This window comes from Trichosurus vulpecula, chromosome 1, assembly GCF_011100635.1.
Source record: "Trichosurus vulpecula isolate mTriVul1 chromosome 1, mTriVul1.pri, whole genome shotgun sequence".
In the NCBI taxonomy this organism is placed as follows: Eukaryota; Metazoa; Chordata; class Mammalia; order Diprotodontia; family Phalangeridae; genus Trichosurus; species Trichosurus vulpecula.
In genome coordinates this window covers 431661143-431674047 of record NC_050573.1, presented here as the reverse complement: position 1 = coordinate 431674047, position 12905 = coordinate 431661143, and the positions used below count along the sequence as shown (strand labels likewise).

Genomic DNA, 12905 nt, shown 5'->3' with positions numbered 1-12905 from the left:
AGGCTGTCTTCAACTTCTTGATGGATATTCATCAAAAGGGTCTATCTTACTTTACAAAGTTTTAGAAGGAAGAACTCAAAGCAACAGGTGGCAGTTAACATTTAAGTCCAATTTCAAATCAATACAAAGAATTTTCTAACAGTTAAGTGGGCTGCCTTGTAAGGAATTAAGCTCGCCATAACTTGGGGTATTCAAGCAGAAGACATTGATAAACAATTTTTAGGGACATTGTAGAAAGGATTCATATGACTTGTAGAAGACTGGAATCACTGACCAAGATCCAATCTAATAATAAAATTGGATGAAAGGGCTGTAGGTTATGAAATAACTTTTAAAACTATTTGATAAATTCAATATTGATAAATTTTGTTTTTACATCATCTTCATTTCTGAATATATCTCTTCCCCTCCTTCTAAAGAGTGGGCCACTCCTAAGGAAAAAACAAAAGCAGTACAGCAATATACCAACTAAATCTGGTAATGTATGCAATGTTGCTTTCCCATGGTGATATCTTTTTTTTTGGAGGGGAGAACGGAAGGCAAGTGGGGTTAAGTGACTTGCCCAAGGTCACACAGCTAGTAAGTGTGCCAAGTGTCTGAGGCTGAATTTGAATAAATTTTTTTTCACTTGTATTATCATAGCTGTTGTGCATATGTTGTTTCTGGTTCTGCTTTCTTTACTTTGAATCAGTTCATTTAAATTGCCACTGCTTCTCTTCTTTCCCTGCTTTACATTCATTGTTTCTCATGCACAATAATATCCTGTCACATTCACGTGCAATTTATTTAGTCATTTCCTAATGGGTCCACTTTAGTTTCTAATCATTTGCTACCACAAAATCTTCTACTCTAAATATTCTTATGGACAATTGGACTATATGTCCTATAATGGTATCTGTGGGTCAAAGCATATGGACATTTTATTCACTTTCTTAGCATAATTTCAAACTACTTTGTAGAGAGGCTGGACCAATTCAAAGCCCTACCAACAGTGAATTAATGTGCCTGTCTATCTTCACTGCCTCCACCACTGACTATTCTGATCATCTCTGCCAATTTACTGCATGTGAGGTAAAACCTCAGGACAGTTTTGTCTTGCATTTCTATTATTATTATTATTAATTAATGATTTTTCATATGGTTTGTTTTCTTAATTCCTTCATCTGATACTTATAAATATAAGCAACATTCCATTGAGAACACTGTCCTGGAGAGCAAATCAGAAGACCTGGATTCTTGTCCAGGTTTAATTAATTAATTAGTAAGCCTGTGGAGTGGGTGGTGAGCTGTTCAACCTCACTGAGCTTCAGTTTCCTGTAAAATCATAACTACTGACATGTTTGCTTCACAAGGCTTGTTTTGAAGATCAAATGCGAAAATGCATATAAAAGTATTTAGAAAAGTGTAAAAGGTGTAAAATGTAACAAACCAGTGTTTATTATTACTATTCTTATCCCATACTCTCTCCCTCTTATCTTAAATATATTCCCTTCTTGTGCACACAGACTCATCATTCCAATTAAATTAACCTTATTCATCTCTGGCATACACACTACATTCTCACTGTTGGTGACATGTGGTACAGTTCTCACAATAATTACTCAGAAAAACATCTGGGGACACACAGTTTTGTTTAAGAAATGAAATGCAGCCTCTCTTTATTTTTATGGATCTGTGACTTATGAAACTCTATGGGAAACCAGACGTTCATAACATTTTCCCTTTCTTTATCAGTCATGTGTCCAAGCAGGCAATTTTGGTAAGGAGAAGAGAAAATACTGTGTATCTTCTCTGCCCCAATCTATCGGACAAAATATTTCTTTCCTCCTGTATTAGGTTAGAATTGAGAGGGCCAATTCTAGTCAGTGGACAAAGTGTAGAGGAATGGATTGTTCTCATCCATCATTATGACTGGGGCACAGTGATAATTCTCATCCTTCAGGAAGGTTGCAGTGTTTGTTCTTCCATCTATAAGCTTTTAATCTCCTTCTATAACCTTTTAATCTCCTTCATCTCTTCTTTCCTCCTCCATGTAGATTTTCCAAGGAGGAGAGACTTCCTTTTCACAAATGTTATGTCCTCTATGCCTGAGCCTGCACCTGTGCCCATCCTTTTCAATCTCAAGACAGTCCCTCTATCTCATGATCTAACCTTTTGGATATTCCTCCTCTCTGCTGTAAATGTGTTCTCCACTTATCTACACAGGAATTCTTCCCTCTAAACAAGCTAAACTCCTGGACAACTGCACTACTCATTCCAGCTTCTGTCTTTGCATATTTCCTTTACCCCAAATGCCCTATTCTTTTGTCAACCCTTCCAAATATAGTGCACAACTTACTTTCTCTAGGAAACATGACTGGTCCAATCAATCTCTGTTCATTCTGCTTTGAGAGATTTCATCAGCACATACGTATACAAATTGTACTACTGATGTGTGGCTTTTAAAAGTGTTTCTCATTTACGTCAGTATGTGTGCTCTTTATCTCTCCAAACATCTATTCAGGGTAGAGACTGTTCTATGCATTTCCTGACCTCCCTCCCACCCCATGTCACCTTATATCGTGCCCTGTCCCATACAGTCTAGGTAGTTCAGTAAGGTATATTGACTTGGGTTTTATTTCCAAATCTTTTAAGGAAGGAAGTCTGCTGTTGTGGGAAGAGCACTGGGATTTGCAATTAGAAAACCTGGGTGTTTCCTAGCTCTGCCACTCTGGGTGCCACTGGACTGAAAAAGTCCCTTTATCAGTTTCCTCATCTATAAAATGTGTTTGGTGGTGTGTAGGTAGCACAGGTTGGACTAGAAGACTTCTAAGGTGTCTTCTGGGTCTACAGCTGTGAGCCTTTAGCTTCTGTTTTCACATCTGTAAAATGAGGGGATTAGAACACATGATCTCTAATGTCATTTCTGGCTCTATTGTCCATGATCCTAGTGATTCTGCCCCTGAGTAAGTCCTAGTCAACCTAAATATCTCAGTTTCAATATCTTTAAAATAGGATTAATACCTACCCTGTTAACCATCAATGGTTATTGTGAAGAATGAAATATATATGTATATATACATTTACAATATTAATGATGAAGCATTAGTCATATAATTATATATTTTATGTATTATAAAAATAATTTTATATATTATATATTCATGAATTACACAATTATACATATTAATTATATATGTATGTATACGTATATATAAAACATATATATAAGAGCTTTGAAAAATAAAAAGTGCTGCATTATTGTCCCATAATTTTGTACTTACAGCGTAAGAATGGCTAACAATAATAATGGCTTTAAAATTAAAGTTAAAAAAAAAAGATGAAAATAAGCAAATTTAGTAAATGTCAGCATAGGCAGATGCACTTCAAAGCCAAGACCATCTATGAGACCTTATTTGTACTCACCCTTCACCATCTTGTTTCACAGTATTTAATTCTACCACATTGTACATCATAGATGGCTCCAATGAAACCTTCTCCATAAACATAGGTGAGGTTGTAATGTTTTGAATTTGGGCTTCAAGAAATACTTCATCTGTCTAAAGGAATGGGAAAACAGCCACCAAAGCACAATGGTATTTTAAATATTTAAAACAACTGCAGTACCTTAACTATTTGAAGAAAAAAATTAACCACAAATGTGATTAGTTCATGCCTGCAAATCAAAGTTACTGTAATTAATGCAAGAAAAGAAATCTTCATCCCAATATAATTATCAGGAGCAAAAGTGTTAGTCAACTGATATCTTGTCAAACAATGGATAGGGGAATAACTGCAATATGTTTTACACTTGAAATTCTAAAATTAATCAGAATTTCACTATAACAACCTAGTCTTTCAATAAGTTAATAATTCAGGGTTTGTGAGCTAATCAGAGATATACTTCGGGTATGTGTGAACATACCTTTAAAATCTTAATTTCTGTGACTGGCAGATATTATAGTGAAAAATAATAGAATCTCTATTATAAGTACAACATATTAGTTTCATTTCCAAGTGTCAGACTGACATGGGGAGGGATCACTAGTGCAATACTTAGTCTATATAAATAAATAATCTTACTGTGACTGTGCAGTAGACTTAAAGCTCCTTCTGTGTAGAGACTAAAATATGTTTATTTAATTAATTAGGCATTGCTTGTCAAAGTGAGAGTTCTATGACTGTTCAGTCTCCTAATTTCTAAGGTTATTTTCTAATAATGTATGTGTGTAGTTAGCATTATGAAATGTGATAAGAGCCAGAAATGGGAACTATATTTTTTGGGGGGGAGGGAGGAAATCTCTGAACTCTAAAAACCAGGAGCAGGTAATTTAGCCTTGCTGTCAGGTATGAAGACTGGCTAATGATGGGAAGTACAGGTTATCTGGCACTTATGCATCTATATTTTATACAGCTCTTTGGTTCCATAATTAGTCATACAAAAAATTACTTGCTTATGTGTTATTCAGTTTTGTTTCTTTCTGTTATTAACATAAAAACTTAGCATGAAGCAAAGTTTAAAAATCATGACATAGGTAGATTTGGCACTTATAGGGCATTTGTCATACAAAAGGCAACACAGACTGATATCAACTTGGAAAAATGTAACTACAGAACTACAATCTAATTACTAATATTTATAGATATTTACTAAGAACACAGGTTCTGTAGTACATTGCTATTTTTTCCAAAAGAGAATAGCAATGTATTATGGTAATTATAAATGACACAGTATTTTCTGGTTCCACTCTGTTTGCACTTCCCCAAAAGGTAGGTAAATATTATATCCCATCAATCCATTGCTTTAAAAATCACCATGGACCCAAACTTCAAGTTATTTTTAAAGGCATAAATTTTCAGCATAAATTTAGGAAGAGCTAGGTAGGACAAGAAAAGAAAAATAAGCAGCATAATGGAAAACCAAATTAGTTTGAAAAAGAAACATAAAACAATTTAAAATTAAAAAAACTAAACTAAGGCCATTTTTAATGATAAGCCAATTGGCAATTGGTGTTGGCATTAAGTACAGAAAGATATAGAAGATATACAAACTATTCAGCATATATATGATAAAAATGTTGCAAATTTTAAAAAGCTAACTAGAAAATATACTCTTGTATCTATTATTGTTAAAAGATCCAATTTTATCTACTGTGATTTAAACTTAAATAATTATATGCTCGCATTCAAACAGATTACTACTCTCTACCTTGTTCAGAGTAGTTAAGGTGGAAGGTTTAGATCAAGGCAACTGAAATCTCATGACTAAAAAAAACACTAATATGCTTTTTAAAAAATGAAGGCTAAATGAGAAACAATGGTTCAAGATGTAATTGTTTTAATATGATAATTTAACATCTGAGCTGATGGGTCTCATCTAACCTAGAAGAAGAGCAGTTTAATTTGAAAAAAAAATATTTTCCCAGCTAAATGAATAGATCATAAGCAATATTCACAACCAACTTTGTTTTTCCACTATGCTTTATAAACAGATGTTAACAGGCAGAGAGTCAATTAGTAGACAGGAAGAAAAGCATACAAATTTGTAATAAATTAAATAAAATTACCACAGAACTGAGGTCACTCTAATGGAAAAATAAAAAAAGAAACATTAGAAAAATTAGAGTTAAATGTTAAAGAAAAAGGACAACTAACTTTCAAATAAAATGCATGACTGCATTTTTGAAGTACTTTCTAAACAAGACAGCATTAGTAAACAAGAGTGTAAACAGAAACAGACACAAAGAAATATGACAATCATCTTTTGGAAAAGGTATAGCTTAGTAAAGTTAAATGCCAATGGTACGATAGGGGCACTTCTATGGGGAGAGCTGCTGTAGGATCAGATCCCATCACTTTATACGTTAGTAAGTTTTCCTGACCTGAATGGGGGGAAAGGTGGGATTGCATGGGTATTAAGGAACAGGACATGGGTAAAATGTTTCTCCCTCAGATTTAATGAGACTGGTAAAACTGACACAGTCTACAACGAAAAAGAATTAACAGAACAAGATGAATTTATATTGTGTACTTTGGGAAGAATTCAAAGGCCTTCAGAGATAGCACCTCATTTGTTACCTCCTGGAATTACAGATTCTTTAGCACCAGGAGGAAGATTTATCTGACTACCTTTCATCTCAGATGACATCTATTTGATTTTTAAAGACCTTCCTTGTTTTCAAAACCTCTCATAATTCAATGATTTTTCCTTCCATATGTACATATCATCAGAATGTCACCACTTAAGCTCACTTGCTCTTTCTCTGCCCTCAGCAGAGACAGAGGTCACTATTTTGTGCAGGGTCCTTTCATAACCTATAAGACTATTACTAGACTGCTCATGAGGCTTCTCTTCCTGCTGTTCATTCACAAAGGCTAACATAATATATAATTATTGGGGAAAAAAACTCTCTAGACCATGTTTTAGAAAAATATAAGGATAATGAAGTGTCCTTGGGCCAGGATTTCAGCATAGGAGGAGCAATTTACTGGGCTGGGGTGGAGGAGGCACGGGAGAAAAGCACATGCTACGCAACCCTGGCAGGAACATGATAGTTCTCACAACACCGATATTAGTGTCATTTCATGTCTATCCTCATTCCTAGTCAATGTCGGCTATAGAGTAGATATCATCCATTGGGCACTGGATACCTAAAAGTCAAAACCAAATGCCAGGAAAATGACTAATGAGCCCATGAGTTGTTTGCATGGTGCTCTCAAAAGAAATACATGTATTCAAGAATTTAAGGCTTTAAGAGGCATGGCATAATGAACAGTAACCTGGCCTTAGAGAGGAAACCTTAGGTTCAAGGTGTGCCTCTAACACACAGGGCTACATGGCCCATGACGACGGTCACTGGAAACTCTGGTGTCCCGGGCAACTCTCTAGATCTTTAAGTTACACGGCAGGGGTGTCAATCTGTACTGTTATAGTTTTCCCATGGTGGGGGTGGGGGCGTGCCCTACTCTTAACAAAACCTCAAGTCTGGTTAAAAAAAAGTTCTAACAAAATTTCAAAATTAATACTTGTCAGGAAACTTTAGATTTAGAATTATGTGTATAAACAATTTCTAAATGTATTATGTTCATAGGATTACAAGGTTAGAGCTGAAAGCATTTTAGGGATCATCTCGTCCAACCTCTTCATTTCATAGACAAGGAAAAAGAGGCTTGGAAGGTCATGGGATGTACCCAACATTCTGGAAAGAAATTAAGCACCAGAGCTAGGATTCTAACTATTTTCAAACTCTTAAGAACCTCAGTGATTTATCATTTTTAATGATGGAAACTAAACCCAGTACTATATATGCCATCACCTCAAAACATTATTATAGCCAAATCATTGTATTCACAAAAAATGCAAATATGCACACCCTAAAAAAAGCTTTCCTTACTCAACTATAAAATGAGGGAGTTGCATTAAATGCCAGTGGAAGTTCCTTTCAGCTCTGAACTTATTCTATGATATGATCCTTGTACTTCTATGACAAATCTACTCTTCTAAGACATTTTCACTTCTTGCTGTGTATGAATCTTCGACTAGGAGAGGGGTAGGGAAGAGGAAGATGGAGGGGGAATAGAACAGGGAAGAGAGAGAGGAGAGAGGGAGGAAGGGTGAGAGAGAGACAGAGAGATTTGAGTATTTTAAATTTAATTAGATTGAATGGCTAGAGGATATGATTATTTATTTTATGGCATGTGATTGATAATAAGAATGCAGGGGCCAAGATTCAGCAAGAAGAAGTAACAATTAAATAACATCAATTGCAGACCTCTCCCCCCACTCCTGAACTCCGCATTCTAGCTAAGCAGGTCTATTCACTGTCCCCTGAGCACACCAGATGCATTCTTACCTCCCTGTTCTTCCTCAGACCATTCTCCTCGAAATGGTCTCCCTCTTCTCATCTACGTCCTATGCTTTTTATAAGGCCCAGACAAAATTTCATTTTTTCCACAACTGGATTTCATGATTCCACTGATTGACACAGTCCCTTCTGATTCCTATAGGCTTTATGATTTATATCACCCTCTTGGCACTTAAAATCTTTTTATTTTTTAGTAAATAAGTCTTGTTAACTAGATTTGAAATCCTCCCAATGGTCATAAGTCCCAAGTTTTCCTGACTAGTCCTTTATTTTATGAAAAGAAAATATACTTTTAATGAGGCTTTGTAAAAAAAAAAGTATCTCGTCAAACTACTTGTTCTGATTTTCAGTTCATAAAATATGGTCACCATATTGTTATATCCCCAGTGCCATGCTGTATTCAAGAAATATTTCTTGATGATATTAAAAAAATTAGTTTGAAAAGTCATCACAAATTTTTTTGTCAGGTTTTGGAACAACAGATGGAAATAATGGATAAGATCTAAGATGTGAGGATTCTTCAAGGTAGTCACTACAATATTATACTCATCATGTTAAGATTTCTTTCACTGTTAACTGGAACTTCCTGAGATCTAGAGACAAAAGGGAATAGTAGCACAAATAGTAAAACTGAGATTGAATTAATAGTGTCCAGTGGATGAACACAGGTACTCCTCTGTAGATTCTACTGGCCTCACCTTTGGCCAATTTTAGTTCGCCACAGGTCATCTATCCTAAAAGCAGCTCTCCTCTTTTCCACTTGATTGATCTTACTTTTTCCAGGGAACCTTTGAAACAATTATCAAGAAAATAGGCTTAATTTAAACCTAACAGCCCTTTGACTTTCCAGTTCAAATTCTCTTACCTATCTTTTTGCTCTGTGGCCAGTTTACATGGGAAGTTAATAGAAGTCAATGTGGTAAGGCTATGTCTACTTCTTTTTTATAACCTTCAGAACACTAAAGTGTTTGCTAGGTTCTTATTCATAACAGTTAGTAGATATTAATCCCATCTTAAATAACAATGACTAAGGAGAATTATAGGACAGGCATTTCATGAAAAGGAAATAAAACAACATTGAAAATGAAGGTTGCACAAATTCTATTGCAGATAGCCCCTCAACATTTAGGTTAAAAAATGAAGGGAATAGTTGATTAGATGAGGCTTAATATCTAATTAATTTTACCTACTGATTAATCTGTTAACTCATTTTTCACAAGCATAGTCAGATTAGTAATTTTTTGGAGAAGTGAGGGAAAAAGAAACCTATGATTTAAAAAAAAAAAACAAGATCTTGATATTTAATTGGAAAAAATTTCACTAAATACCAAATATCTTGGGAAGGAAATCCAATACTTACCTCTGCATTATAAAACTTGGTTTTCACATCCAAAGGTTTAAGAACCTGATTGAATAAAGCACATAAATTAGATAGGGATTTGTCTTTTTTGCACTTCAAAGAATGCTGTTATAGTATAAAATTTAATCATGAATCTCTAAGTATAAAATATTTTTAAAACTCTTTAAATTTTTAAATAAAAAAGGTTCTCAAGATGCTTGGAAAGGAAAATCCCAAGTACATACTGTTAAAAGGACATAATTTCACCTCTCTATAGCCAAAAGGCTATATATTTGTATATATTTGTCCAGGTGATGCTTTAGCAAAGTAAGAGCAAATATCTTTCCTAATGAGTTAATTTTCCTCTTATGGTCAGGCCTCCAGAAACATTACCGGAACTGAAAAATGTCTGCACTTTAAAATGGTTTTCTAGAAATTAAAAACAGAAAAATCATATAACATGTTAAATTCAACTCATCTGGCCTGGATCATTCTTTATGCTATAGTCCATAGTGTCCACAATTGTAATGAATATGCAATCAAGAACACTGCCTTTGGGTGAAAATTTTGGAAGTTTCACTATAAAAATATTGCTCATGCTATTCTGTTTTTATTCAGCTTAATTTAAACCTATTTCCTTTACAGCTCTGAATAGGCCTGAAAGTCATTCACTTTGTTTTGAACATATCTGTATTCAAAGCAGAGTAATGGGGTCTTCAGTATGAAATAAGTAAGCAACTGCATCTTATAGCTATAGAGCTTATCTTAATTAAATGAAATACCTGAAATTTGAAGAATTTCCTAAAGTACATCTTTTCCCCACTCTGAGTAGTGTAGCTGACCGCACACACCAAGCTGAAATAGACAGATGCTTGCTTCAATAATTCTGAACCAGTTCCAACTGTGTGGTTCTCAATATCACTTCTAAAATGCAGAGAGGAGATGCAACACTTCTATCCTAAACATGGTTTGTGATACCCATTGTAAAATCTCCAATTCTCTTGGCCTACAGGAGCCAACATCAAAGAATGACGGTAGCTTAGATGCTACTCAATTTATTCATTTTATAGGTAAGAAAAAAGGCTTAGACAGGTAGGTGAGTGACTTGTCTAAGGTAATACAGCAAATATCTCATACTTCAGCAATCAGGATTTTATTTCACACAAGAATTTTTTGTTCAGTAAGATGAGATGCTGCTCTCCATACACCATCTCCTAAATCCCCCTTCCAGCCCCTTATTTTGTAGAGTAAGACATCAGTGTGTCATTAGAAAAGTTAGGTACAAAAAGACTCTGAAAATAGTTGTAACTGCCATGCTTTAGTTAACAGTTAAAACATTAAAAAGAATTCTGACAATGTTTAGTCAAATTTCTAACCTAATCTAAAGGGACAGAATTTTTTAAAAAAAGACTAACATTAATAATTAGACTTTTGCCTCAGAGCAAAAAAAATGTTTATTTACACACACAAACACAAAAGAGGCAAAGGTCATAGAGCAAAGTGGCTTTTAGAATTCACTTCTGTTTGGTTTCACACTTGTGTTTAGAGGTTTTATGTGTTTAGATGAGACTTTAATATATGTCTATTTAAAGGTAACAGTCATGCATAGTGGTAACTAGCATTCTACAAAGCTTTCAAAAGATCTGTATTAAGTGTTTTCATACATCTCTGCTTCAAATTGGTATTACCTCTATGAAGAACTGAACACAACAGTGAGTTAATTTCAAAGCTAACAGGGTATTTAGCGATTGGCATAAGGGTAAGGAACCTGCGGCCTTGAGGCCACATGTGACCCTCTAGGTCCTCAAGTGTGGCCCTCTGACTGAATCCAAACTTCATAGAACAAATTCTCTTTTGTTCTGTAAAACTTGGACTCAGTCAAAAGGCCACACCCAAGGACCTAGAAGGCCACACATGGCTTTCAGGCTGCAGGTTCCCCACCCCAGAATTAGCATCTCAAAAATGTGTGGAAGGTTTTTGCTTCTTCTATAAGAGCTGCTCAAGAGGACGCAGTAGGGTGCTCAGGGTCTTTAGGGAAGGTTGTTTTGGCTATATAGCTTATGAAGTTCCTACTGCACATTTTCTTAGTGTTCCTCAGGAATGATTTAAATATTAATGATTACAATTTTAAAATGTTGGTTATAGGCCTAGACTACAGGCTTCATGAGGGCAGGAATTTTCTGATTCTTATTTGCATCCTTCACAAGATCACACTTGCTCAAAACATATATTTGTACCTTGCTACAATTCAGATTGTCTCTTGAGGCAGTTTTTTGCTAGATTTGCAAGTGATTACAAAGAAAGTGCTTTTTAGGCACATAAGGCAAAAAGTTTTATAAGAAAGTATTTCAAACAACGATATACACACACATACACACATACATGTAAAATATGTATATGTATTTTTATATATATATGTTTATATATATATGTATATAGATAATGATTGTTTAAATGTTCCTTACATATGTGTTCCAATTTCTTTCACTTCATGATGGATGACATCATCAATACAACAATCGGATTTAAGTTCTGCAACTGTAGCATTGGAAGCTGAAAGATTTAAACGTTGAGAACTTGTTTGGAGATCAGCCTTTAAAGAGGAAGAAATACTTTAGAAGACAATGTACAACTTTAGGAGAATTTCAACTTCTAAAAATGATTAAGAACAGACATTTTAAAACAGGACACTGCTTATAAACATATGAAGTCAAAGCCAGCATAGCAAGGCCTAGATTTCTTCATTATAGATTTTTCAATTATTTTAAAGAAAAATCCTTTATATCTAAACACTTATATTTATCTCTTGGCATTATGGTATGTAACAGAGTCAAGTAGCAGAGATGACAATCCCTGGCCTTGGTTCACCATCCAGTGCAAGAAGCTAAGGCTTGAACATGTTAAAAAAAACAAAAGATGTAAATATCAGATGAAGAGAGGAATCCAAGAGAAGTCTCAGATCAATAATTACCAAATGAATCAGAGGCAAAGGTGTGATACGACTTCAGAAAAGAGAGAAAAGGGAAATTTTGGCAAAGGTGGTGAGGGAAAGTTTTCAAATTTTCTCCTCAAGGCTGAGTAGGATGTGGATGGGTAGGAGACGGGCAGAACAACCAAAAATAAAGGATGGGACATGACTATGTTTTTGGGAATGGGGAGTAAGTCAGCTGGGTTGAAGGAGAGGTATTATATTATGGAGGGAAATAGGAAAAAAAAAGAAAAGGAAATGATCATGAGGCTATAAATGTAGTCTAACTATACTTTAAAGTAAACAAAACTGTATTGAAGGAAATCCTGATTTTATGTTCCTGATTTATTTATACTTGATTACTATTGTGTCCTTGGGACACAATAAGAATTTTCAAAAAAAATAATAATAGCTGAAATTTACATAGTACTCTCGGGTTTGTACGATGCTGTACATATACATCTTATTTAATTTGAAATAAAAAGTAGTGCTAGTTTTTTAAAAAATGAATTAAATGTTTTAGAAATGTAATACTAAATATCAGAACCAACAAACTTACTAAGTACTTATTAACATTCAAATTAATCAATTTTAACACAAAGTATCAACATGTTTTAAATTTCTCCCTCTAAGTCTCCATCAGAGTCCATTCATTCTCAATTGGTTTTACTCAATTGGTCTTAATTAGTATGGGTTCTTTTCTTCTGGGTTTGCTTTTTTTTTTTTGCTCTGAATTATTACATAAAAATCTTTC

At 34.5% G+C, this 12905-nt stretch overlaps 1 protein-coding gene across 4 annotated transcripts in view; it reads right to left on the bottom strand.

Annotated features, from left to right (window-relative positions):
* The window catches only part of TRAPPC13 (trafficking protein particle complex 13), a 39652-nt gene that overhangs the window by 5291 nt on the left and 21456 nt on the right, over positions 1–12905 (bottom strand). For 2 of the 4 annotated variants that reach the window (XM_036762087.1, XM_036762095.1), the window contains exons 5-9: positions 11649–11776; positions 9966–10038; positions 9205–9249; positions 5547–5564; positions 3406–3539 (exon numbers count right to left, since the gene is read on the bottom strand). In XM_036762087.1, the coding sequence (XP_036617982.1) occupies positions 3406–3539; positions 5547–5564; positions 9205–9249; positions 9966–10038; positions 11649–11776 (398 nt within the window). The remainder of the gene's footprint in view (positions 1–3405; positions 3540–5546; positions 5565–9204; positions 9250–9965; positions 10039–11648; positions 11777–12905) is intronic. The other 2 variants (XM_036762103.1, XM_036762110.1) reach the window with 1 other exon arrangement.